Raw genomic sequence first — 27268 nt, 5'->3', positions numbered from 1 at the left:
GTCTTGGCAGTCTTTGTTTTCCTCATTTTAGTTTCATATGACAGAGGATTGCAGATTCGTCATGGACAGAGGTTCTGGTGTCAGTTGAAGTCTAACCACTGATGGAGACTTTTTTTACCTTCGGGATATTTCTAACATGTCCATCTTTTGTAGATTCTTTGCTAATTCCCTGGTGTTATATTTTTCAAATTCTTCCAAGAAACATATATGGCAACATCTATCCCTGCCTTTGCTGGTGTTGCTGAAGCAGCTAGGGATTTGGGGAAAAGTATTGGTTTAGAGGAGACTTCTGCTAATAACTTCTTGGCTATAAAGAGTTTTCATCTTCTAACCTGAGACATTGAAGGTGAGTTAGTTTCACTTGAAGTTAGCAGCAACCTCTCAGCAGCAAATGTTCCTCTGGTACCATGGAGGGGGCCTGACTCCATAGAGTTGGTGGGAAGAGCCTATGGAATTTAAAGTTGCATGTGCTACCATTCAGCATTTCTCATCTAAACTCCTCCCGATGTGGGGGATTGTGGGGAACTCCAGGACCGGTACACAGGGATGTGCATCTCCCAGTTTTATCCCACTTCTTTTGGTTGTTTTTGCATATCACAGGCTCCTGAGCCTGCTCTGCACAGGGCTGCATGGAGTGAAGTGTTCAGTGCGGGAGAACTGTCCAAGAGCCAGAAGGTGAGCACGTCTGAAATACTTAAATTTCTATTCTGCCTTCCAGTGAATGACATCCTCATACTTGTAGATATCAGTGAATCCAAGGGAGGCAGATCTTTTGCTGGCAGAGCAGGAAGCTGAAACACGCAGAGGCAGCAGTTTGCTCATGCTACATGGCAATTAACTGGAAAAATCCTTACTCTAAACAAGAATGTGTCTCTCGTTTGTCCTTACATTCAGTTCTTCAATATAAGACTAGCTCTTACTAATTAAATGCAGAATTACACAGTGCAATCACCTCCTGCCCTCTAAAGAAATAGAGAACAAAACCTGTCAGCACTGCACTCCCCCGCTGTGGGATAATCTGGAACTGGTTGGCTGGTTATGTACTTAATTTGCTTGGTTTGTCAGTGTTTATTTGGGGTCTGACTGACGCAAAATCATCCTCTCCCCTCTGGAAATCAGCATCCTTCTGGCAAAATGTACAGCTTGGCTTGCAGGATACTTTTTAGCCACGAGTATTTTCCTATGGTTGCTGTGGTACCTCTACAAAATCAACTCCAGGTGTAACTTGTGTAGGCCTTGTGCAGTCCTGTTCCCCCCGGCAATCCCAGCTGCTTTCATGGTGTAGTCACCAGTCACATGTCACCAGCGCCTGGTGGCATAAAGAATTTGGCAGGGCAGATAACTTGGTGACAGGTGTGGCCTTGACCTCTCTGGGAACAAGGAAACGTGTGGCCTGTTCCAGGATGGCATCGCTGTTGCTGCTAAAGGCCCATCAGCATCCTCCATGTTGAATACTTGCATATTACAAAGGAATATTCTAACACCAAGTGAACAGCAGTAAAATTCAGTCTGGTAAGATTTATTACTTTAATATTGGAGGATTTAAGCTGATACCAGATTAACATATTCATAGGGTTTTAGGGACTGTTTGGGTGTTAACTTTTACCTTTTAATCTGAAAACTTTGCAAGGGTCTCGCGTCTCTTCTGCACTAACGCCTCAGTCTGTCTTTGTAAGAGGTTGAATTTCTTTACACAGTGTTTTGTGACTAAATATGAAAGAGGGAAAATGGCCCTTAATTTTAACAAGTTCCCATTTGGTTTAACAGCTGCTGTGAGATCTCTCTTGTCTTTTCGGCTGTGTTTGCCACTTTGGCAGTGTGTTTCTGGTTGTCAGAGTCATACAGAGTTCTAATGAAGTGCAACACTTTTTTCCCTACAGCTGTTATTTGTCATTTGATATAAGTCTGCCTTGTGAGAGTTTTATTCCTGAATAAATGATAAAAGGACAGCTAGTATCAGAAGGCAGTGCTGGCATGAGACTTTCTGCTTTGTTGCTAACATAGAAGAAGCCATCGCTCTCCTTTTAAAGGATGTGTTATGTGGCTGAATTTGGGAAAGCCTTTCAACTCCTGAGGGAGCCAAAGCCAGCCTCTTCCCCTGTTCTACCCTTTGCTGCTGCCCTGTCCTAATTAGCAGTTAAACTCCCTGCCCTGTGCTCCCAGTGCCAAGCCACTGGCTTCTGGCGATCACTCAGGGTTTGTTTTTCGTTGCAGTGCAGTAAGCACTGTGTGTTTCTCCACTGTGCTCCTAGATGAGGGCCGTGAGACCTGCTGAGTCAGCAGACATCGCCCATGCTCCTTGGGGTTCATCTTCCTCCCCTCCTGGAGCCGGGGAGATGTGGCAGCCAGAGCTGGGTGACGTGATAGCCCGGGCACAGTGTGACCCTGGGGAGGCTCTTGAGTGGTTCAGACTGGAGAGTTTGCTGCGAGAGCTGGGCTCTGTTAGTTTGTGTAAATCTGTTACTGAAGCTGCAAATCCTGGTTCCTGCTAGCTCTGACGTTACAAATAACCCCCTGATTCCTTAGCGTACATAGAGAACTCGGCTGAGCTATTTGAGTGTTAGACATTTCACAGTTGTTGTACAAGGGAGTCCTGCCAGGTTGAAGGTGACTCCCATACTCTCAAGATGTTTCTTGAACTGCCTAAATGAATGTGCAACCAACACTGGTGTGCTCCCATGCTTGACAGAGAAATACACATCGTATCACCCCATGCTGCCAGCTCTGGTTGGGAAGCAGAGACTATTTGCCGAACTCCACTCATTAACATGCAAAGGTCTCATCCATTGCCAGCAACGTGCCAAGAAAATTTTTTGACAGAATTTCTGCAAAGATCTTTGTAAGGCACACTTAACCTTGACTTATGTCTTCCTGTCCTCTCAATGTTTCTAAAAACTTGCCTTTGGGGTTCCCTGTGAAGGAGGAGGTGGGCAACATGCTGTGAGTTTTTGTTCCCTACCTGGATACATCTGCGTTACACTTCTGCTGAGGACTATAAACCCTCATTCTTTCTAACCCTGCCAAACCAATCCCCTCTTAGAAAAGTATCTTTAATGATACGTGATATTCCAACTACCCTGAACATTTCATGATGAATGTATGGCATCGATATTTGTTACAAATACTTCTCCCTAGAAGACTCTGTATTAAGCCCATGCTTCATTTCATCCTTAAGACTTCTCTTACTCTGGAGTTAGTTGATAAACAAAATTACTTTATTGGGGACAGATAACAACATGGGGTTTCAGCAATTAAATGAAAAGTAGCAGGGAATCCTAAGGAGAGGAAATGGAGGGTCACAAATGGCTCTGAAGAGACTTGAAGGCAGGAATTAATATCTTATGCTTAATGAATGACAGCTCTTTAAAGAAAGCTGTTAGATAAAGCAATATAGGAGTGGAGAAGAGCGCTTTTCAGAAATTGCATAGAGTGAGAGAGGTTTTTCTTTTAGAAATTTAGCAGTCTTGACCACTTCTCTTGTCTTTGGAGAGGGTGGCAAGTGAAAGCATGACCTCTAAAACTGATAGAAATTCCAACACTTCAGGAGCAAAAGGCAGTGTGAAAAGTATAGCTCTTCCTCTGTTTTGCCCCTGCCAGAGGAGAGATCTCACACTGAAGGTGCTATTGAGTTATTCCTTTGTTTCTGTGCTCACTCAACCAGCACATGCCTAAAGCTTTTTTTTTTTTTCTTTTTTATGGTAGCAAGCAGGGTGGAAGGTAGCTTAGATTTGAGTCAGGGCAATGGAGTTATAGAAATCATAGAATCATAGATTCATTAAGATTGGAAAAGATGTCTAAGATTATCAAGTCCAACCATTAGCCCAGCACTGCCATGTTCACTACTAAGCTGTATCCCCCCAGTGCCACATCCACACATTTTTGGAACACTTGAAGCAATGGTGATTCCACCATTTCCCTAGGCAGCCTGTTCCAAGTGAAGAAAGGCTCCTCCTTGTCAGCAGCTTTTAAGAGGTGTGGCTGAGGGGGCTGATCAATCGACCTCCCAGGGTCCCTTCAGCTCTGTTGTCGCTGGTGGGTTTTGTAGTCACTCCCTTGGCTATGCAAACATGGAGGTGGGGAGCAGAGTCTCCTTTACCAACCACCAACTGGCTTGAAAGGTCTACTCAGGGTTAGCATTAAAGGGTTGCCTGCAGCCCTCACCTCCCGCGCTCCTGATGGGAATCATGAGGCTCAAGTTAACATGTTACCACTTTGAAGTATGGAGGTGTGGGTGTTAAGTAGTTTCAGAGAGAAGAAATGTCTGTGATTTATTTCTTGCTGAGAAAAGTTCATTAGGGAGAAAAAGGGAGAGGAGGGGAAAAGTTTTAAGGGGACACTGAAAGCACCATCAATTGATGGTGGTTATACAAGTCTAAAAGTAGGCCTGCACTGCAGATTAGAAAGTAGGACTCGGGGGTATTCCAGGATTAGGCAATTGTGCTAAGTACGTCAGAGTTTCTTTGGCTTATGTGGATGGCCTTTTTTTCAGCATTTTTTATTCTTTCTGGAGCTTTTTTTCCCCCTCCTTTTTGCTGAGGGCAAAACGTAGTTTGTATAAGAGCAGAATCCAGCAATGCTGTTCTACTGGAAGCTGTTGATAGTGGAAGTGTCTGCCAGCCTCATCAAATATTATCCACAAGTGTGAGATCTACCCTTGAAAGTGTGTATTGCTGCCTATAAGTCTGACTACTTACTTCATTAAGTTCCTCCAGTAATTGAGGTGTCACAGTCCCGTGGAGTCTTACTTGCCTTCAAGCCACCTGGGTATTATCCACCACTAGATTCCCATTGAGATCAGTGTTAGAGCGCACCCACTTGAACCATTTGGTCACACAGGCTCACATTGCAACAGATTTATTCTGGACTTTACTGCAAAAACATCTTTTCTCCTTTTATAGACCCATACATAGCACTTCAAAGATGATTAAGTTTCATAAGTCATTAGGAAAAGAACAGAAGCAGATGCCATCCAGCAATACATTTGGGACTCCCTAGTCCAAGTTTCTCATATTATCGATCGTTTCTTGTTCATCCTGTACCCAGGCTTGACATGAGTTCTGTAAACCCTGTGGAATATCTGGAGTGAAACTTTTGCTGATGTTCTGGGAAACACTGTTTTTTGGACTCCTTTCTGGGAAAATGAGGACATGAGAATTTTTTTTATTTTCCAGTATCATTATATTCTTACTGAACCAATTTTAACTGTTTGCATTGGACTTCTGCCGACGTAATTGTATCAGAGTCCCTAAAGTGTTTGCAGGTGAAAGTAACTCTCCATTTCCAATGGGTTTAGTAAATAGTTATGAATGAACCAGGAGGTCCAGAACAGATTTTCTTTTACTTTCTTTTCTCGTACTTGCATGCACTATGTCTCTCACGGTTCACATAGTCTTGATGAAGCCATCACATCTTGGTGGTCTTTCTTTGCCCATCTGTTTTGTAAGGAATATTACTCCTCTTCCTAGCAGATTGTGAAGGTTGGATGAACAGTAATTCAGGTATATCAACCTTTTTCATTGCCATGGGGCTGGATGCTGGGTTTGGAGGACTGACTATGGACAGCTGCCCTCAGTTGTGCTGCTTTCCTGTCCCTCATGGCACCATTTCTCTTCCAGCCTCATCTCCACTGTGTGTACATACTGTAGCTGTACCTGCTTCATTGCTAGGTTCAGTGTGAGGCCACAAGAGAAAAAAACATGGGCTCTAAGGAATTCTATGATCTACCCCGTGGGTATTTTTGTTCGAAAAAATATGTTAAGGTCTTCTGAAGAAAAGCCAATCAGTTGCAGCACAGGACTCACTGTAAGGCATACTAGGACTGTGCTGCAGCCTACAACTAGGCTATCACCTTGGAAATAATTTGGATCCAAATTATGTTTCTTTTTCCTAACTCTAGTGTCAAATGCTGTGCAGAAGCACAGGTGATTATCACCCAGCTACTGCTCTAACACCCAAGCCTTCATTTAGGTAACCTCGAATTGGTTCAGAATGAGTTAAATGCTAAATGGCCTTCATCAATGGAAACATTTCTGTGTGGTGACTATTTTTTTAGTAGCTTCATCATTTCCATATGCAATTCAAAAGAATTGTAAAGAAAAAAGCACCTCCCATTCTCACCAACTAAGTAGGAAGAGCTGAGACTGGAGAGAGACTCATCCCTGGGATGTCAAGGCTGGGAGGTCAAGACAAGCTGTTAATTGTGGCAGGGTAGCATCTGCTCCTTTGCAGTGGATATCCGTGGGTGTAGTGACTGGTGCTGGCACTAAGGTTTAGTCAACAAACTGTGCTGGTGAGGCACAGGGAGGAGCAGGAGCAGCTCCTGGGCTCAGCTGTGATGGTTCAGCAGGGCTCTCCAGGGCAGTCAGACAAGATTTTTATCACTAAAATGAGCTGTGTGTTCTTATCTGACTGTATGCTCTGCCTGACAGCTGCCTAGGAATAGGTTGCTTGCACACAGCTCCTTTCCAGGAACACACTTTGACCAACACCAGTAGCAAAAGAGCATTATTAAGTTGATTAAGCCTGAGTTGACATATTTTTTTTTTCCTACAATAGTAACAGATGGCAAATGGTGGCGGTACAGCTGCTGGGACTGGGAGAGGATGGATGTTGGTTTGTCATTTCAATGGATGCTGGAAATAATTAATATTTATGTTTATACAGGGTCTTTCCTCTTTCAGAGCGCTTTACAAACCAGGTGATAAATAATGGGCCTGGAGCTCATGTGTGCTGGTAGAGCTCATCCCTGTGCCCATGTGGCCAGTGTGGGAGGGTAAACATAAGGGCATTGGCCTGTGCTTCCTACACAGCCTGAATGTGGATAGTGCCATTCAGCAGGGATTTCAGGTAGAAAAGGCAGGTAAACAGCTGGAATTCAGGGGGCGACACTGGTATCCAGGGTGTCAGGTGCTAGTTTGGGTACCTGGACTCGCCTCTGGCTGCATAGGGTTTTGTGTAGACTCCTCCCAAAGACGTCTGTGTCCCACAAGAAGGTGCCTTAGGGAGTAGGTAGCCACCAGCCATGCTGTCCTTGTACAGTCAGATGCAGCAGCTGGGGCTCTGCAGGTCACCTGACACTAGCAGAGGTGCTGAGGCTTCCTCTCACTCTGGGCAAGTTGGAGGGTGGCCCCAAGGGCCTCCTGACTCTGACACTTGCTCTCCATCAGTCTTGCTGGGATGTGCTGTGAAGGCAGTGTTTCCAGGTCCATCTTTAGTCCAAGAATTTGGAACTGATACAGAGAGGAATCAAGACTTTGTGTGGATTGGCTCACTATCTCACAGTGTTACTGCAGGTGATGGGTTTGGTGGATATAACAGTGAAATGACAGAAATCTGGGGCACATAATGAGAAAGGACACTTTTTAGCACTTCTTTTGTATTTATTAGGAGCTGGATCAAGACCACCATTTACTCCTCCTCCATTACTGGCAGATTCAGTTGCCGTAATTGCATCCAGGAAAAACATCACACTAGCAAGAGCTAAGTTTAGAAATCCATAAGAATTACAGCACTGTGGTTTTCCCTCATGTGAAGGGTCAGAACTTCCAGGAAAACACAGGAAGAAGTCATTACAAGGCACTTTAATGAACATTGAATTGTATTTTAGAAACTTGAAAAATGTTGAAGGTAGGTAAAATGTCAGCTTTATGTAATTTCCCCTTTCTTTATACTATATTCAGATCACCTTTTCAGGAAGGAATGCCCAAGGTGAGCAGGATGTGTTAGGATTAACGGGTAGTAACAGGGGAACTTGCCAAACACTGTTTCCCTGGGATGGTGTTAAAATGTCTTTTTTCTTTAGAAAGTATTTGAATTTCTGAAGATGGGGAAGTTGCTCTGCATTGGTACCAAAAGAGGGCTGACCACTTTTTAAGGGCTCAGAAGAAGACGTAATTAAAATAATTTTTATTCATTTGAGAGTGAATGTCCAGCTACCATCTGTGTAACAGCAAGAGAAAAATCCTCCCCTTTACATTGTTTCTGGTGTAATGGTAAGTGATATAAGGAAAGATACAAAATTGTGCAAACAGGGCTGTTCTGTATTTTCCAGCCCATTTCCAAGACTTCTGGGCTCAGCTAAGGCTGTGAATCTGGCTGGTCTTAGCCAAATGAAAATTATGAATCTCTGGAGTGTGAACACTGCCAACTATTGCCCTTTGCTGCATTCAGTTAGGGTGGCTGAAGGCATGGCTCAAGTATGGTTCTGGCAGCAAGACAATTAAAAGGTCATGACTTAAAAGTCTAAAATCCAGTAATCTAGTCCTTCACCTGACAATGTAAGCAATTCTTTAGCCATCAGCCAAGGTAATAACAAATGTGCATAACAAATGTAATTGAAGCTCTAGGGGGCTGGTCCTTTCTTCTACAGTAAATACTGTGAGGTTTTTCTCCTCCTCCCGCAAGCAAGTCTTTCTCAAAGGTCCAGAGGGAAAGGCAGCTTTCCCAGCTGTAGTGATGTGCTGATGAGAAGGCTCATGGAGCTGGTGATGCCAAAGCGATGCATAAGTGCCTGGCCACAGGAAGGCAGAGGAAGAGGAGGAGAGTTTGCTTTGGGGACTGCCTTGGCCTTGCTCTGTGCATCTGCAGGGCTGCCACGAGGCAGGGAGCAGCTCCAAGTGCCCACAGTTTTCCCACAGGGAATGATGCCAGCAAACCAGATAACAGTTGGTAGCCCATAGCATACTGCTGTTCTGTGGCTTCATGGTTGTACTGAGAGATAGATCTCAAAGGACTGTTTTCAGGAGTTAAATTCTTCTGGAGTATCATGCATTTTTTAGGACTTTCATAATGTCCTTAAATTGGATATTTCCACATTGTCTAATATTGTATCCTAAGGATGCTGTGGGTTGGCAATACCTCCTGCCCTTTTTGTTATTACGCTCTGTATAATTTTATGCAGCACAGTCAGGATTTGAGAGCAGCTGACAGCCCAACTGCACTATCTGTTTAACTGCAGGAAACCACACTTTATCCCCCTCTGAATCCTAATGGAGTAATGATAACAGATAATTAATTGAATGCCTTTTCCTTTCTTTTGTTTATTCTCTCTTTGAACATACTCCCTAAATACACAAATAAAATCCTCAATTAAAATTTATGGATTAATGGATTGAACAACAAATCTTTTTCTTTCTTCTTTTTTTTTCCTTTTGCCTGGATCTCAGTGAGAATTTTGCTGATTTTCACTTGTGCTCCCCTCCCTGTCAAACATTTTCAGTTGTCAAAATGGGTAAGTATACACTGGGCTGTCGTGTGGGCACATCAGATGTATCAGTGCTTATCAGAATGGTGGAAGGAGATGACAACAGTCTGGCATTCCTCCTGTGCCATTGTGTGTGGTGTTCACACTGCCCTGGAAGCCAGGAGCTTGTAAGGAGCAGTGCAATGGGTCAACTCCCCTACAGAAGGATGGTTCTTAATGCACTTTGATGGGGTAAATATTGTCTCCCCCAGGAATGACCCTTTAGAATTTGTGACATAAGAAATGCTTGTCAGAGAGAGGGCTGCAGGCTCAGCATCCCCCAACACCACAGCATTGCCATCCACTTAATTACAGCAGTACGTGATCAATATGATTGCACACACTCAATGGTATCTTTACGTCATAAAAAGAAGAAAATTGATCTGGAAGTGTTTTCTATGAACTGCCACTTAGTTTGTAGAACCGAGCACACTTCACATCTGCAGGCTGGAGGTTAGTGACATACAAGCAATCACACAGTAAGTGGCAGGTAAAAACAAACAAGAAAAAGAGGCTATCACAGCTAATAAAGTCTTGTTGCATGCTGAATAAAGCTTTTTATGAGTTTATTTTTTTGCTTGGAGCAAACAGTACATTTTGTTTCTGTTTTGCAGTGAGCATAAGCTTTGGAAGGTTAAACAGAGAGTATTAGATTATGGTAAGTGGTCGTCGGAGGCTTGCTTTACAGTCATGGCCTGTTAAATTGTTTACTGAACCTCAATATATATATATCTCTGAGGTTGATGTGTGTCTTAATTCCTGTTTATCTGGAAGATCTGAGTCTGTTGATTTTTTTATAAAACCTGAATGAACAAACATAAAGTTTAAGATTCTCTTTATTATAAGCTGTGGTTTATAGTATAGTTATAGTAGTAAGAAGTCACAGCAAACATACCAGCTGCATAAATAAACTTTCAGCATTTTGTTATTGTGTATCAGCACATTTTTATCAGTACAGGTTTTTAGACCTGCTTTTCTACAGCTGTCAGTTAATCTGGCAGCAGCTGGACAGACACCAGGGTCTGATCTCACTCCTGGGAAGAGGTTGGAACAGCGAGGTGACTGCTCATGCAGTGAGCCAGCCCCATGGCACTCAGCCGTTGTGCTCATGGGTCAGCTTCTCACTTGCTGCCTTTGAGCCTGTTGTATGTGGGTTTGTTTGCCTCAAAATGCTGTGGGCACTGTCTATTTGGGAGCAACTCGAATCCCTGCACAGAGGGTGGGAGGAAGGGGCAGCCTGGACAGCAGGCTCAGTTGGAGCTGGACTGTTCCAGGTGAGCAGAAGTTGATCTGCACAACTGTGTCTCTGCTTTGGTGCAAATCCTGTCACTCAGGAGGACAATTCAGTTTCAGCACTGGGTGTACAGGTAACAGTGCTAACTTCAGGTTGCATTGAGCATCTCTTGTTCACCTGAAGGAAAGAGTTATGTAGTTCTGTAATACTTCTGCAAGGAATGTAAAATAACTTCATATGGATAACAAAGAAAGAAGAGGTTTGGGTGTTTGTTTTGGACATTTTGAGATGTGCAAAAAGTGACCACTTTCAGAAAAATATTTTATCTCCTTCTCCCCCCCTCACCTTTTAACCCTGGTTCTAGGTTCAGGATACATAAGCCACAGTCTGTAAAGGACAGCCCACAGCTGCTGTGTGGGAAAAGTAGGGAGAGGCTGGATCTATGCAACTGGAGCTTGGACACCAGGGGATTTCCAATAGCCTCTTGAGGCAGGCAGTGCCAATGACCCTGGTGTTTGTACAGTGATGCTCAGTTAATCTCTGTTGAACAATACCTGTTTGGATGAAAGTCAGGTGTAGGTTCTGGGTGTGGGTTCGGCAATCACGGTGGGCGCCAGACTGTAGGTTACGGGGGTTCTGGGGTCCTGTCGGGACGGCCGGACGTAGACGGTGACGGATGGAGACGAGAGATCTCTATAGGCAGGTCTTGGGACACAGCCGGTTTATTGTAAAGGGCGTGGGTATTGGGGCACTGCTCAGAGCTGGTAGACTCAGCTCTGAGCAGGCCCAAGAGAGCAAGAGAGTGAACGGGTGAGAGAGAGAGTGTAAGAGCAAGAGTGGAAGAGAGAGCAGGAGAATAGAATGGAAGAGAGAATGAGAATGAGAATGAGAATGAATAGAAGAGAGAGAATGTCTGAAGTCCTGGTTACAATACAGTAAATCATCTTCTGCACTGAATATTCTAATTGTCACTAACCAATCTAATACAAGATACAAATCCTATAGCATTTACATACAGCCTATAAGAGTTCTTATATTACCATAGAGTGTTACATCTTAACTTCTAAAAACTACTCTTTGGACCCCTTCTGCTGAGCTAGTAGGGTCTGCTCTGACCCTTGGACCTGTTTGCAAGCAGAGGGTATTGTTCCATCAAGAGGGGATTACTTCAGTCGGCCATACCATTGTTTTCTAGTTGTTCAGTAACTAAGACCTGGTATTTCAAAAGTGGCTTTCATTTCGATGTTGCCTGTAGTTTTCATATTCCCAAAATCTTTTGTCAGGCAATCATATTTCCAAGGCTTTCCTGTTTCATCTTCCCCAACAGTCAGGTGCTGTTGGGGCAGCCTGCCAGTGAAGACTTTTACGTATGTGGATTATTGATTTGCAGAATTCATTGAGGTATTTTCACATTTCCTAGAACCAGGGCTTGACAATAAGTCCTCAGATAACCTGTGTTGTTGGATAATCCGTGTTGTTGGATAATCCAGGCAGAATGAGAGGTAGGGCTAGGGAACTGCTGGAGTACAGGAGCAGACTGCTGGAGTGGGCAGAAATAGATTTATGGGAGCAGAGGGGGAACTCAAAGATAGAAGTGCTAGGGCAGGAGATGTTCTGGGATAAATTCCCTTTTGCATAATTTGCACGTGCCTATAATCCGCTCTGCAGATGGGTTTCAGATTGTTTGGAGTTAGGTTTTTCTTCCCTAAACAATTGTGGATTATACTGTGAACAGTATATTGTACCTCTATAATCTGTAGCTTTGTGTTGGACTTCTGTAATGTACAAGGATTTATAAATTCTCTGAAAATGTGGACAAGTTTGTATTACCAGTATCCTTGTGTCACACTTGCTTTTCTCCACCATTCCTGCCTCTTCATGTATGATTCTATAACTGGGGAATGGAGCACAGTGGCACATGAGCCAGTTTATACTAAGTAGAAGTTAAAAAAGGGACGGAAAATGTGAAAGCTAATAAGGAAATATAGTCACATGCCAACAAAGAGAAAAAGATACATCTGAAAATAGTGTTGCAGAAGCAGATAAATTTCAACTGGAGATGAAGTCCTGCTGGCATTATTTATGGGCCAGACTCCTTTGTTTTATAGTGGGAAATGTAAAAAAACACAATAATGAAGATTGTTGGCAGGAGACTGCTCTTCACCTTCCCTAAAAGCCACATATTAGATGGCTTCCCATTCTACAGTGTCTTTGGGAAGGACGGTCCAACCTCATCCTACAAAGGGAAGGACACAAGCTGTTGGTGCAGGGCTCAGCACGTGGTGGTCTCATAGCAAACCAGGGACTGAAAGGCTAAAGCAGTGTTTAACTCAAGTTACTCCTATTTTAATAATTAGCCAATAGCCAGTTCCCACACTTTGAAGGGCACGTTCTGCTTTGGTGGCATGCAATGAGCCCCGTCTTTACAGTACTCAGTCATTAAAAATGCACTGATTTCCAGGACTGACCTGCAAATGGCTGTTTTATGGGTCTGACCTTACCCTTCATCTCACCAGAAGAAAAGGATGGAGTTGAGCACATTCCCACATAAACTGGAAGATGCGTTTATTTCTGTGAAATAGTACTGCATGAACCTTTCTGGCTGTATTTTCAGGCACCCAGCACCCTGCCTGGGCCATGTCTGCTGGTGGATAGGAGAGGTGAGACTGTACTGTTGAAGGCACAGAGCAGGGGAGGGCAGCTTTGCTCCCCAAGTGGAGGAGATTATTCTTTTCGTGATAAAACCGTCTCATTTTCTCCCTGCTGGAGCAACATGCAATGAATTGGTGTCAAAATAATACACAACAATACTGTGCTCTTGGACTGTATCCAAACTGCAATGTCCGTCCTGTGACTATTATTTCTATAGATTTTTTTTCCTTATATTTTTACTTCCTCCCAACTATTCAAGTTGGTGAAGAAAGACCAGCAGAGACGGCTTATTTCTTCCAGCAGCTGGCAGTGAAGTGAGACTAGTAATTTTCCCTACAGTTTTTCTATGCTTTGGATTAAATCCACAAATGTGGTGTTTTAAGTAGGGAATATTCAGCTTTGTTCTGCTTTGCCTGGTTTGGAACTGGATGTTGAATGTGTCTGTTTCATGCCCAGCAAAGGCAGAGACTTGCTTTCTGGCTGGCTGTGTAGAAGTGTGTATCCAAGTAGGACAGGTCTGGTGAAGAGGGAGAGTTACAGTCCATTTAGTGGAGCCTGTCTCCAGCATGCTCTGGAAGTCTCCTAAATTGGATTGCTGATACCTCTCTGTCTGTGTTTTGTTCTCTTGAAAATTATTTTAGAAAAGCTTTCCAAAAGGAAGTTCTGGTGCTGGGGGCACATTTTCTTTGTGTTGAAGTGCATATTTTTGATCAAGTGAATAAAAGTTTTGCTGCAGAAGAGCATTCCCTCTCTGGGGTGCCTGCAGCATCACTAAGTCTGACCACAGTTGGTTCTGTCCTTGACAATGGGCATAAATGGAGTTAATTATATGGGGACCAGGTTCAGTAGCTGCATTTTAAAAGGCTCTCAGTAAGTTATTAAATCAGCAGGAAAGCAGCACTGAGGCCCAGCAGACACAGAAGCTGTGTGCTGTGGTAAACCTGTGTATGTAAAATTTCTTTCTAAAAAGATTTCAGCACTTCACATGACCTCTGCTAATACTTATTTTTAAGTGACACTTTGTGTCAGCTGCCTCAGCTCCACACTGCCTAGGGCTATTCTCCAGTCTGGACTGCTTTCCGGTCAGCATGAAGTGGCCTGATATGAACTGTTGACTTGTCCTGATAGTTTTTGTTGGCACAAACATAGCCATGACCCAACTGCAACGGCAATGCAGCCATGCTTTCTGACAGCCCTTGGGTGTATTTTCCAAGTGCTAAAGCCTGTGACCTGGTTGAATTGAGATGTAAGAGAGTCCTTTCAGGGATATCATAGAAAAATACCTCTTTTAAGTATTTTTTAAAATATATATCTACTCTACTAGACAGCAGGATATGAGGGTTTGAAGAGAACATGCAGGTGTGATCAGTTGGATGGGATGTTGCCTGTATCACATAGGGGCACAGGTGTTGACACCTTAAATGTGTTACACATAACTCTATTCTCTATATATACTCTCTCTGTGTGTATATATATCTGCTGTCTAGCAATATTTTCCTTCCCACCACTATAGATACACATGAAAGTTGCAGAGTTAGGAAAACCAACCACTTTTTCTAGTGTGCTGTCCTCGAACTGAAGTGTTGAGCTCCTGCTGAAGTGACACTTTGAGGTCATCAAAATGCTGCGTATTGACAGATGTCCTTTTCAACATTATAGCTGGTCCTGTAGTTACACCAGTTCCCACAAGACCTCGAGGTCCTTTTCTTCATGCAGTCCTCTATGCTGACTGGCAAACTGAACAGAAAGGCTTTTTGCCTTCCTAAAAATACACCAGACTCGTGAAATGAGCAGTAAATGCTGTTAGGAGGTCACTGGTCACCCAGGTCATTGGAGGCTGCTCCACACAGTGGAGCTGGAAGGTGTTGTCCCACACAGTGCAGCATTTTCCATCCAACAAGGCTTAAATTATTTTATACTTGCAGAGACTCTCAACTCTCTTTGTTGTAGAGCCTAAATGAACAACCTGCAGCACATACTCTGCAGAGATGGCTGACTGCAGCTTATTAACCACATTCTCTGCCCAGGACCAGACAGTGAAGGAGTGACTGACCTTCCACATTGCACTGGACAACTTTAAAAGAGCAGGAAAATAGACCAAATAAGATTAGCACATCAAGGCTGGTTGCACCATGCTTCCTTGAAGAACATACAATCCTTAACACAAACAGTGCAGAAATTCTGATGAATGCATACCTGCTTACATGCAAAAGAACAAAAGAGACCTTTCCTGTGCAACTGCTGTCAGTGAAATGAATAAACCACTGAGAACAAAACCTGCCTATCATAGGCCTTTGGCCCATGATGGTCAGAGACAGTCAGGCTGGCTGATTAACAAGGAGAGCAAAATCCTTCTCTCCTACATAACTTAAAGGACCACAGGTACCTGACCCCCAGCTATAGCCAAGTTAAGGGTAACACTTTCAGTTTAGAATATTCCCAAGGAGGAACATGCAGGTCAATCATGCCTAGTTACTCTCCACTGCTGTCACTAGTAGAGCACAGTCTTATTTCCTAGGGTTTCAAATTCTGAGTGGAGAGTAGAGTGAAGCCCATGAGAAGACTTAGGCCTAAAGAGGAGTTCTGAGTTGCAAGATGTCCAGCTGGACCTACACTAACCTCTCATGGTCTCTTCTTTTTTGTAGGCAACATCTTTGTCGTCAGCTTGTCTGTCGCAGACCTCGTGGTTGCGGTTTATCCGTACCCTCTGATCTTGAGTGCCATCTTCCACAATGGATGGACCATGGGAAATGTTCACTGCCAGATAAGTGGGTTCCTGATGGGCTTAAGTGTCATCGGGTCCATTTTCAACATCACGGCGATTGCAATCAACCGCTACTGCTACATCTGCCACAGCCTTCGGTACGATAAGCTCTTCAACCTGAAGAACACCTGCTGCTATCTCTGCCTGACCTGGATACTCACGGTGGTGGCAATTGTGCCAAACTTCTTTGTTGGCTCCTTGCAGTATGACCCCCGGATTTACTCCTGCACCTTTGCCCAGACGGTGAGCACATCGTACACCATCACAGTGGTGGTGGTTCACTTCATCGTCCCGCTCTCCGTCGTGACATTTTGCTACCTACGGATCTGGATTTTGGTGATTCAAGTCAAACACCGGGTGAGACAAGACTGCAAGCAGAAGCTCAGGGCAGCTGACATCCGAAACTTCTTGACTATGTTTGTGGTTTTCGTCCTTTTTGCTGTGTGCTGGGGACCATTAAACTTTATTGGCCTAGCTGTTTCGATTAATCCTTCCAAAGTGCAGCCACACATTCCAGAATGGCTTTTTGTCCTGAGCTATTTTATGGCCTATTTTAACAGCTGCCTCAATGCTGTGATCTATGGGCTTCTTAACCAGAATTTTCGGAAGGAATACAAAAGGATATTGCTGACGCTGTGGACTCCCAGGCTGCTGTTCATTGATGTGTCCAAGGGCGGGACAGAAGGGATGAAAAGCAAGCATTCTCCAGCCATAACAACCAACAACAACCACGCTGAAATACACCTATGAGTCAGGACAGTACTATTTATTCTGGATTACAGTTGTATATATAATATATAAGAGCCTTTCTAGCTGTGTGCACTGCACAGCTGGTGTTGCCCTCATGCAAGGAAGGAGTCTGCAACCTTTCATGCTTAGCTTATTGCTGTGACATCAAGGCTTTGAGTAAGGATTTTCAGAATGGAAATGACTAATCTTTTTTTTTTCATATGGCATCTTTCACTGTGTGCCTAATTAATTGGTTTGGTTGCTTTTGCCACAAGCATGCCAATACCCGAAAAGGGAAGCGTTCGGAGTGCATGGAGAAATGCAGTTATGCTTGAAATGCAACCTTCAAGAGACAGCAAAATTGCCATTTATTACACACAAACCTTTCTCCCCTCCTTCTGAATTCTATTTTTCTAGCATTAACTTAACCCAAACTGTATCAAACAAAGTGTAAACTGCATGGCTTTTTACATTTTAGATAGGTAACCTTATTAGCCAGCAGGCGTATGTATGGGCATGGTGTGTGTTTTCCTTTTTCTTTCCTCTTAACGTTTAGGAGCTAGCCTGGGCTAGATGTGAGGCAGGCAGAAGCCAGACCACTGTGTGTCCGACGCACTCATTTTAATTGAATATCTACAGATATTAAGTATCCTTGCATTCTCCTTCCCAGGCCATGAGTAAGAATATGGCATATGACATAATCTAATTGCAGGAAGATACTTGGAGCCTGATTCTAATTTAGGCAGTATCCTGTCATGGCCAGCAGTAATTCCAAACATCTTTCAAAAGTCACTGCTACATGAACATCACAAAAAAAGAGATGAACATAGCAGAGTCCCATCTGTGTAATGCAGATTGCAGCTTTAAGTTCCAGTAACATTGACACTGGCAGACAAAGGGAGAAGGGGAAGGCAGTGTTTGTTCCAAAAACCCCTCCTTTTGCCCATCACAGAACATGAATTTGCTGATGGGAGAAAAAGTGGAGATTTTTTTCCTATTTTATTCACGTACAGAACTGTAATTAACTCATGGAGCTGGGAGACGAAAGCTACTTAAGCCTAATTATGCATCAGTTCTGTTAAAGCCTGAACTGTGCTATCTGTATCATTGGAAACAATGTCATGAAGTGCTGGAGTATCACATTAGACACAAGCACATGGGCAAAGATAAGGCTGTTTCTTTAATGGAGTATGAAAGGGGTGTGTGTGTGTGTGACAGCGGCTGTCTGTAAATATGATGACTTCTTTGTTTCCTTAGCTTCATTGTGAATTCATCTCTTTATGGTTTTAAATATGTGGATTCCTGCTTTGAAACAATCCCATTAAATCAACAGGTAGGACTCCCCTGGTGCAACTCTACCTTCAGGTTAGCACACCTGCCTTGATGCCAGTGTGCAGAGTGGCACAACAGGGAGAAGGGCAGGTCTGAACCCTGGGGGTCTAACAAGGACAGTAGGCAGCCCTGCCCCTGGTGAAGGACTGCAGTCTTCTCTCTTTGGTTCTAGTCAAAGCAGAACTAGTTCCCAGTGCTGAGCCCTGAAACACCGAGACCAGACTTTGTAGGCGCCTGGAGATGGAGGTACGTAGGATTTCCCCAGAGCCTGAGCAGCCTGTGTGCCTAATCCTTAGTGAAGATAGTAGGCCGTTTGTGCACTGCTTTCTGAACCCAACTTGCTGCTGAATGTCCCTTCTGCTGATTTTTGGGGGGAAGAGGAATTGAGAGAAATTAAGGCTCTTTCTGAAGTGGGCCAAGGAACTTTGCATGGTGCGTTGCCTCCATAAGGACTGAGTGTCTCTGCTGCTGCTGCCATGTGGTGAAGGTCACTACAGTACCAGGGGGGCCCTGCATTTATAGGGTGCCCTGGCACTTAGGAAGTTTCAAACTTGAACATCTCAGCCACTTCAGATGATTGTTGTTTTAAAATGTACTGCAGCCAGCCTCCCATAATAGGAATCAAACTGAGTTCTGTTTTGGCCTCTTAATCTGCCTCAGCATGGCCAAATAAAGGTATTTTGACCCTCAGAAATAACTGTTGTCTGTTCGCCTTCCAGAAAAACCACCCTGGATGAATTCACACCATTCCATGCAAGCAAAATCATTTTGAGTTAAACTTGGATAAGAAAAGCACTGAGGAATCCATAACTGCAGAGAGTGTTTGTCCTATCACACCAGGGAGATGTCCCATGTTCCATGACTAGTCTTCAAAGTCATTTGCATTAGCTACAACAGTGTTAGTTAGAATCACATTAGCAAATAATTTGAAGCATCTAGTGCCAAGTGAAATGTACTGCTTAAAGACAATTGTGAAGAATCTTGTGGAAGTTTGCCAAATATCTCAAATACCCCAAAACTGGGGTTTCGTCTTATGGATTCTTGTGTCTTTAACTGAATGTTCAGTGAAGGTAATGTGGTATGGTTTGGGGTTTTTTTATTCTTTAAGCTTGTATTTGCACTATTTCTTATTCAGGCTCCAAAGTTATCAGCCAGCAAGTATTTGAACCAAACCAAGTCCAAAGAGGTCCCAAACAGGCAAGCTGTGAGAGTCCCTGCTACACCTGGCAGGAATGGGAGCAGCAGGAGCACGGTAGAGCATCTCCCCAGGACTCACAGAGTCACCGCTCAACCAAACTATGCAAAATGATCTGCTTGTCTTCTGCTGCAGGGTCTGAGCCCAGCTCCTGCCCAGGTCTCTGCAGGGGACAGGCAAAGTACCTGCTGTGCTAGGGTGGGTGTGAGCAGCTCCCTGCAGTGCAGACCCTGCAGGCTGGCCATGGCTCTGCGGTGGGTGCAGGGTGGCTCTGGTAGCACAGGGAGCACAGCCCTGGCACGACCTGTTCAGAAGGGCTCTGCGTGTCCCAGGGAGGTGCCCAGGGCTGGGCTGATTCAGCCACCATGGTCGGAGGCTTGAGCTCAGTCCTTCTGGAGCTGAGGTTTGCAATATGAACCATGGAAAGCAGGGAATGTGGCCTCAAACAGGAAACACTGTGCCGTTTGTTAGCACTTTGGGAGAGGCAGCACTTAGGATAGGATAGAGTTTTATACTGACTTATTTTAAAACTACCTGAGCAGCTTCTTATTTTTATGTTAAGAAATGGTTAACAGGGTACAGAGAGTTTATTTTTGTTAGCATTTGTTTACAGAAAAAGGGAAGTGTGTTTTAGCTGAGAATTCTGAGCAGTGTCACAGCTTCCCTATGGGAATCTAGCTTTAATCCAAATTTGAGATTTCAATGAGATCCCACATCTTAAATCACACTCTGCCAGTTCCACCTGTTGCATATCTGGGCTTAAGTCTCATTGAGATCTCATATAAACTAGTTTCAAATCACTTGCTCTGGGTTTGATCTGGTGTGTCGAATACCTATTCTAGTCCCAAACTCTAAAATCGTTGTCGTGGAAACTTATGGAGAGGCAGTATTGCTGTGAAGGAAGATGAATCTCTTGCCACAAAGAAATATTTTTGGATGTTGCTAATGAATGTTGTTTAATCTATTTAAAAAGAATGTAACCAATATATTTATATATAAATGTGTATTGCACATGCTGTTTTCATTTTAATGTTTGATTGAGAATCCTTCAGTATACTTTCCTATTGCCATTTTTGTTCATAAAATAGATTAATTCCCTTTACCTGTCAAAAATGTAATAAATCTGCCATTGGACTACTTACTGATTTTTTTTCTCCACTAGCAGTTACTTTTTAATAAATATTTGGAACATCAGCTTGGGTTTTGTTGGCTCCCAGAAAGCAGATTGAATTGACAAACATACTTGAGTTCAGACATATCTGAGCACCCCAGCTTAGACCTGGAGGTGAATGACCCAGGGCATCTGAGACATCTCCTTGGATCCACATGTTTTCTTTCACCTGCCTGTGAGCCAGCTGCCTGATGCACTCTGGCCTTCCTCATCAGGGAAGAAACTTTCTCCATACAGCCATTGGTCTCCTCACTGTGTGTCCCTTCAAAGCCCTTTGTCTTTCCTGTGCCTCTCCATGCCTATCCATATGTCTGTCCCTCAGGTGCTATGGAAGCAGAGTTTGCCATATCCATTTCTTTGCCCTTTCCTGGGGCGGACAGCACGGCCGAGCTGTGAACAGCAGGGTGTGGGAGCCGGGGTGGTCGCAAGTCAGGGCACAAGGTGGTGTTGGGCTGTAGGGAAGGGATGGGACAGAGAGGGTTACCCTGGGCTGGAGGCACAGTGAGGGCTGACACACATTTGGTCTCCATCACGGAGCTTTGCGAGGATGCTGTATCCACGGTGTTCTATTCGTGTTCTTTTCCCCACCTCTGTTTTGGGGCAGGTTTTGCTGTACTCATTCAGTTCTTCAGACAATGGGTTCTGTCCACAGGTTGCCCCGTTTATATTCCTGTGCTGGCTTGACTGGAGCTGTTCTGGGGGAGTCTCTGGGCTGGTGGTGAAGCAGGGAAGATGGGAGTATGGAGGGGTCCAATTGTAACTGCAACTTAGGCTCCTGTTTCCTAACCAGATGTCACATATAGCCATGGTGTTACGGTACTAGACGCTGAGACTATCCAGTAAAACAAAGAATATCCATTAAACCAAAGAATTGCTGAAAAGCCATGGAGCAGACGTGTTGAATGAACAAGGACTATTTGTTCAATGACATCCCCAAGCAGTATTGTTACTTTTTTTTCCTAATCTTTTCCAACAGGAACTGGACTTCACCTGCTGCTTCTACAGTGAAGCCTGCAATGCTTGGTGATGTGACACACTGAAAGCATTGTTTATGATAGTGGCAAATCTCAAAATGTCTTTCTGAGCAGAGCTGCCGGAAAACCCTATCATGTAGTCATACCTGCTGTTTCTAATTCTGAATGAATTGAACTGTCAGAAGTGAGGCAGCGTTATTTATTTACTTACTTGTCACAAAGTATAGTAACTGAGAGATAAGACAGAGATATAAAAGACAAGAGGTGTGATAATTTATTACCACAGTCATCATCACTCATGGTGACTATTTAGAAATCAATATTTGTCCTAATGTATTTACCTCCAAGCTCATAATTTATGACATGAAACCAGTCAGTAAAGAGCTACTGCATATGTATTTAGAATTCTATTGGAAAAATGAAAATCACTGGACCTAATGCAATATTTCTTATCACAAAAACCCTGAGATAAGAAATGCAGAATAGGTTCTTATAAGAACTCTGTGATGGGATATGCAAATTTTTTTCATTGGTGATAAGAACCATAAAATTCATATCACTCACGAACTATACTTGTGAATGGAGGCTCCATAATATTGTCAATTGAATTTTCATTTTCTAGTGCTTGTTTATAATATCCATTATTCATGGACTATAAGTACTGTACACCAGAGATAGAATTTACAGTACAGGGTCAGTTTCCAGAGCAAACAAGGTGGGTCTGAACCATTAACTGAAATATGTTTCTATGTTTTCTTCCAAGCATGGTCTCCTGATAAGGTTTTTAACTCAAATGATTGCTTTTAAGAGGTCAGGGAAACTTTAATGTCTTTTCGATGAGGCGCAATGTCTGTACAGTCACAGCTTGCTCAGATTACCTTTTAAAGAGACTTGAGCCATCAAACCATTTTAGAAGTCTATCTAGTTGAAGCACATAATTAATTTTGCATGTAGAATATTTTGTACATAGCACATTTAATAAACTATTAAGTCCTTCCTTCATCATTGTGCTCCTCCTGCAAGCAAAATTTCTGAATTTCCCTGGAAATAGGGTGCAAAATTGTTTTCTCAACTGTAAGCAGGTTGCTTTGCCTCGAGGTAGGTTTCCACTGGTTTTGGTAAGTGTGTAGGATAGAGGTATTAATGTGGCGTCAAAATACAACCATCTCCTGGGTGACAGCTGTTTTGCAATTTAAAAAAAAGGGCATGGAAAAAGCTCCAAAACAATTTGCAGGAAATAATTGTAATAGCCATTTCTGGTTGAAATAAGAGAGGAATATTTGAAGGGATTGTATTTAAACTGGGACCTGGCCAGGACAATGAAGTTAAAAAACCCCTTAATATAAAAAATGACCCAAGGATTTTTATGGCACAGGGACATGCAGGTGGCAGGGAACGGGTGTCTGGCTGCAGAGAAATGGGCAATACAGTAAGGAAAACTAAAGAAACCTAGAGAAAACCAGAACACACTTCAGAAACTATTAAATGAACACATGTATTGGTAATTTAGTAAGCTTTTGCCTTTTGGTCTTTTTTTTCTTTCCCTCCCGAGCTATGATTTAGTTGTAAATAAAATGATTACTACCAAGTGCTCCCAAAGGACAATTTTCTTTAGGTTTGAGTTAGTTCTGGGGAGCCCCAAGATGTAGGAATGGTAATCTGGACACAGCATGGCCAGACAGGGATAGGATGGGGCTGATGAGCTGCCCCTGGGGGGGAGGGGAGTCACACCCACCCCCAAGGGCTTGACTTCCGCTGGGGAGAGGCTGTGCTTTCTCAGGCAGTGCATGGCTGGAAGAGGACGGTGCTGTTGTGCTGTGGCTGCTGTGCCAGTCCCAGGGGTGCTCCAGGGCTCCAGCACCCAGAGGTTGTGCAAAACTGAGACCACATCCAGTTGCAGCGGGGACTGGTGAGCCTAAACCAGGAGAGACACCTCACTGAGGTAGGAGGGGGCAGTTCTGCCCCAGGAGCGGGGTGCTGAGGGAGGGAGGATTGCTTCCTTGGCACAATACTCTTTATGGGAAAGTCAGAACATGTTCTAGAAAGCAGATGTCTCCTGTGGAAAACAGAGCTCTCTGTCCTGGTAGCTCGTGGCTTTCCCTGCCCTGCTGGTGGTGATGGAGGAATTAGAGTGGTGACAAGGGGTGTTTTCCACACAGAGGACCTGTACCTCTTGCTGCCCTGCACTGGCTGTGCCCCTCCCAGCCCACCTGTCCCCACAGAGCTGCTGTGCTCCTGACTGAGCTGATGATACCAAGCCCCAGCACACCCAGCTCAGCCTAGGGGGTGTGAGAAATGTTAAATATTTAGGCAATGACACAGGCTAAACCCTACTTGGGTTAGTCATAACCAAGCCATGTATGAAAGTGGTAGCAGGGCCTTTGTCTGCAAACCTTGAGGGCAGTTGCTTCCACATGACTCTCCTGATGTCTCCTAAAGCAGAAATTACCCTCCTTCCCAGGGCTCATCCCTTGCCTGCAGGCCACCACTGAAAGAGAGGAATACACAGGTGACGGAAAAAGAGCTGCACTTTGACTTGAAGCTCTTTGGATTCTAGAGTAGATCTTATACTGCTTTCCTCATAGTATAGAAATGTGTGTATGTATAAATACTTACTTATTGATACAGCCTGGGTTTTCCTGAAGGAATCAAGACCAGTCGTACATTTCAAATCATTTGCTGCATTAAAGTTCTTGGTTTTTTGCTCCTGGGTACTTCAGAGCAGATGGAAAACGCAGCAGGTGCTGCTAATGTTTTTCTACCCTTGGGAAAACTTGTCACAGTTACCTGTTTATCTTGTTTATTTTGACATTTTGCTGCCTGAAACTGCTCTGTAACATAGAAGCACATGCAGGGTGGTTAGAGGTGAAGTCTTACAGGTTCACTTATACTTGAACAACTGAAAATCAATAACCTACAAGCAACAAAGAAAAATATGGGGGTTTGTGCATGTGGAAGAAGGCTGGTATTTTTATTTTTACTGAGGAAATGCAATGGAATTATTTGGGTGGGAAGGGACAATAAAGCTCATTCAATCCCAAATCCCTGCCATGGGCAGGGACACATTCCACTGGACCAGGTTACTCAAAGCCCCATCCAGCCTTGAAGACTTCCAGGAATGGGGCAACCACAACCTACCTCTCTGAGTAACCTGTGCCAGGGCCTCAGCATCCTCAAAGGGAAGAATTTCTTCCTTATATCTGATCTGTGCCTGTCCTCTGTCAGTTTGAAGCCATTATTCCTTGTCCTGTCATTCTATGCCCTTGTAAAAATCCCTCTCCAGCTCTCTTCTGGCTCCTTTAGGTACTGGAAGGTGCTATAAGGTCTCCCTGGAGGCCCTGTATTTCCATCAGGGAATGCAGGGGTTTGTACTTTGTGTATCAGTGACTGGAAAGTGTAAAATGAGCTTTGTTTTAGTTGCCATGCACAAGCTTCTCCTTTGCTTTTTCAGTGGGCAATAGAAGCCTCAGTTTATTTTTGCCATATTCTTAGGACTGCGCAGAAAAAGAATTAGGAGGTTGGTAATACAGACACTGAAGGGTTTCTGTGCTCAGCATGTTTCAAAAGTGAAGTTTGTAGATGAAAAGCAAGGCCAGTCCTGCTGGCTGGTTTGCATGAGTCCTGCTCTGCAGTGGGAATCGGCGCCACTCAGTGCCTTTGTAAGAGCACAAAAGTGGGGATGCTTCTCCCCTGCTGATCCCATCTGAGGGCTGGAGAGATTTGGCCAGGCTTTATTCCAAGAAGGAAATAAAGACTTTGTTTTTAACTGTGGGTCCTCGGGCTGACAGAATGTGTCATTTCAGATGCCAGACCTTTCCCTCGTTCTGTTTTCTGATGCTGAAATTTTGGAAAACAATGAATAGTCTTTACTGCTCCCACCCCAAGAGGCAGTATCTTGTGAGTGCTTGTAGCTGGTTGCTTGCCTTGGAACATGTTTGTGGGTATTGCTGTTTGAGGAATTGCTGTTACATATAAGTGACATCTTTGAAGGGGCACGGAGCTGGGCTGGAACAGCACAGCTGGTGATAATAGCTGGGATGGAAATTGCACAATCTCTCCATCTTCATGCTTTGTGGAGTATGGTAATTGGGCTTTTGGGTAAGGAACAAATTGCTACTCTCTAACTGCACTGTCCTCTGGGGCTGCAGCAGAGAGTATTTACTACAGCCTGGGATGGATGTGGGATGGCCACCTTGGATGGAGCAATTTCTGTAGGTCTTCTTAGTTCTGAATGTTGGTCTCTTGATCTGCTCGTAACTCAGACTTCTTAGTTGTGCGCTTGCATCTGAAATTTACTTTTGAGCCTTTGAAGTAAAATGAATCCTGAACAACTCTCTGAATGCAGAGCTTTCAGCTGAGAGTTATCTGTTGAACAGATAACAGTTTCTGTTTAACAGAAATTAATACTAGCCATTAAACATCTCAGCTGCTAATTAAATGGACTATTTCTATGTTATGTGTAAATCCATCCATATCTTCACTTTGCAGCCAAATAGAATTTCATTAAGGCACTTCAGTAACTGTAAAGGGACAGAAACAGCATTTTGGGGTATTTTGGGTTTAGTGAATTATGTCACTGTCTTGTAGTGATTACTAAATACCTTAATGATATGTCTGGTGGAATTTATCCTAGTTTTGGCAGGGCCATTAGGATGATAAACAGCTCAGCAAGGAAGAGTAAATTACAGCTGAGTTCAGAAGTGGTGCTTGAATCTTTAAGTCCATAGTTGCTGTAAGTTATTACAATGATGTGTAAAAAGATCTAGATAACTTTGTATACAAGTCTATTTGTCAGACATACTGCACATCAAACACTGACTTAAGCTGCAGTTCCTTTATATGATCAATGTGGAAAGGCTCCTTTTCCAGCCTCTGTTCTCATGTTTTTAGTTAGCAGCTAGCATTGACTCTGGTTTCTTGGGTTTTGTGTCAACTTGAAGAGTGGATGCTACCTAATGGTTGAAGCAGGGGACTGAGTGGAGGCGACAAGTCAGGACATCTTGCCTCTGTTCTTGCCTCTTTCTGCTTGTTTTGTGACCTTGAACTGAAGCATGTTCTACCTTTGGTTCTGAGATATAGTTAATTACACTGCAAAACAGTGAGGATGAGACAATTAAGTTATCTAAGGGAATTGCACAATGATTAAACCGTAATTTGCTTTGTGATTTCTTTGTTTCTCATTAACCCTGCTGAAGCAGGACCTTTGAAGTGAAAATCAAAGGTGAATATTGTTTTTAGAAGTGTAGAGGATTGAATAAGTCAGCTGTGACAAGGCTTTGCAGAGCCCATGGTTTTACATCAGCCTGGGACAAAACCCGGGGCCTGCGTCCTGGATAACAGGTTGTCACACTGCTGTAGTCCCCTGATTTTTTTTTTTTTCTGTAACAGAGCAACTGTTGTGAGAACAGTCAAAAGTAGTGGGGAAAAGATCAGATCTGCAGGCCATGTTTAATTTGCTTAGATGTGCAATTATCTGTAACACATTAGAGTCCAGCCAAGCTCATTTATAATTTCCCTCGTGGTGTTTGTGGAGTTGTTTCAATGCAGACATAGGACTGATTTTATTTTGATTTGTTTGGTGTTCATACTAATGTCTACTGTCTAATTCTAGTGTCTTCAGGTGTTGTGATAACTGAAATGAGCCAGTTTTCTTGATGAAAATGATTAGTGACAATGAAACTTCAGATTTGCTGCCCTACTCTTTGGCCATACTGAGTAATTCTCCCTCCAGTGTTGGGTCATGCATATGTATTTGTGGACTAAACTCCTCCTGTAAGTGTATTAGGGAGGAAACAGTAGGACTGATTCTTCTTTGTTTCCCAGCAAAGGGAACAAGACTAATTTCACTGAAAGCTGTGGTTATGCTGATGTAATACTAGTGTAGGAGGAGAACTGGGCCCAATCCAGTATGATTTGGTTTTATCAGTTAGAAATTAGGGTTGTTGGAGGTTTAAGTGGCAATAAAAAATGAAAGTG

The 27268-nt window shown here is 43.5% G+C and overlaps 1 protein-coding gene across 4 annotated transcripts in view; it reads left to right on the top strand.

The window, feature by feature from the left end:
- The window catches only part of GPR50 (G protein-coupled receptor 50), a 43538-nt gene extending 23197 nt beyond the window's left edge, over window positions 1-20341 (top strand). For 2 of the 4 annotated variants that reach the window (XM_048319131.1, XM_048319130.1), the window contains exons 2-3: window positions 9165-9229; window positions 15773-20341. In XM_048319131.1, coding sequence (XP_048175088.1) covers window positions 9226-9229; window positions 15773-16641 — 873 coding nt within the window. In that variant the 5' untranslated portion in view covers window positions 9165-9225 and the 3' untranslated portion in view covers window positions 16642-20341. The remainder of the gene's footprint in view (window positions 1-9164; window positions 9230-15772) is intronic. The other 2 variants (XM_048319128.1, XM_048319129.1) reach the window with 1 other exon arrangement.
- The last annotated feature ends 6927 nt before the right edge of the window (window positions 20342-27268 follow it).

The sequence above is a fragment of the Corvus hawaiiensis genome, chromosome 14 (genome assembly GCF_020740725.1).
Source record: "Corvus hawaiiensis isolate bCorHaw1 chromosome 14, bCorHaw1.pri.cur, whole genome shotgun sequence".
Classification (NCBI taxonomy): Eukaryota; Metazoa; Chordata; class Aves; order Passeriformes; family Corvidae; genus Corvus; species Corvus hawaiiensis.
The sequence above is the reverse complement of the archived record's forward strand: the minus strand, read 5'-3'. Positions and strand labels throughout refer to the sequence as shown.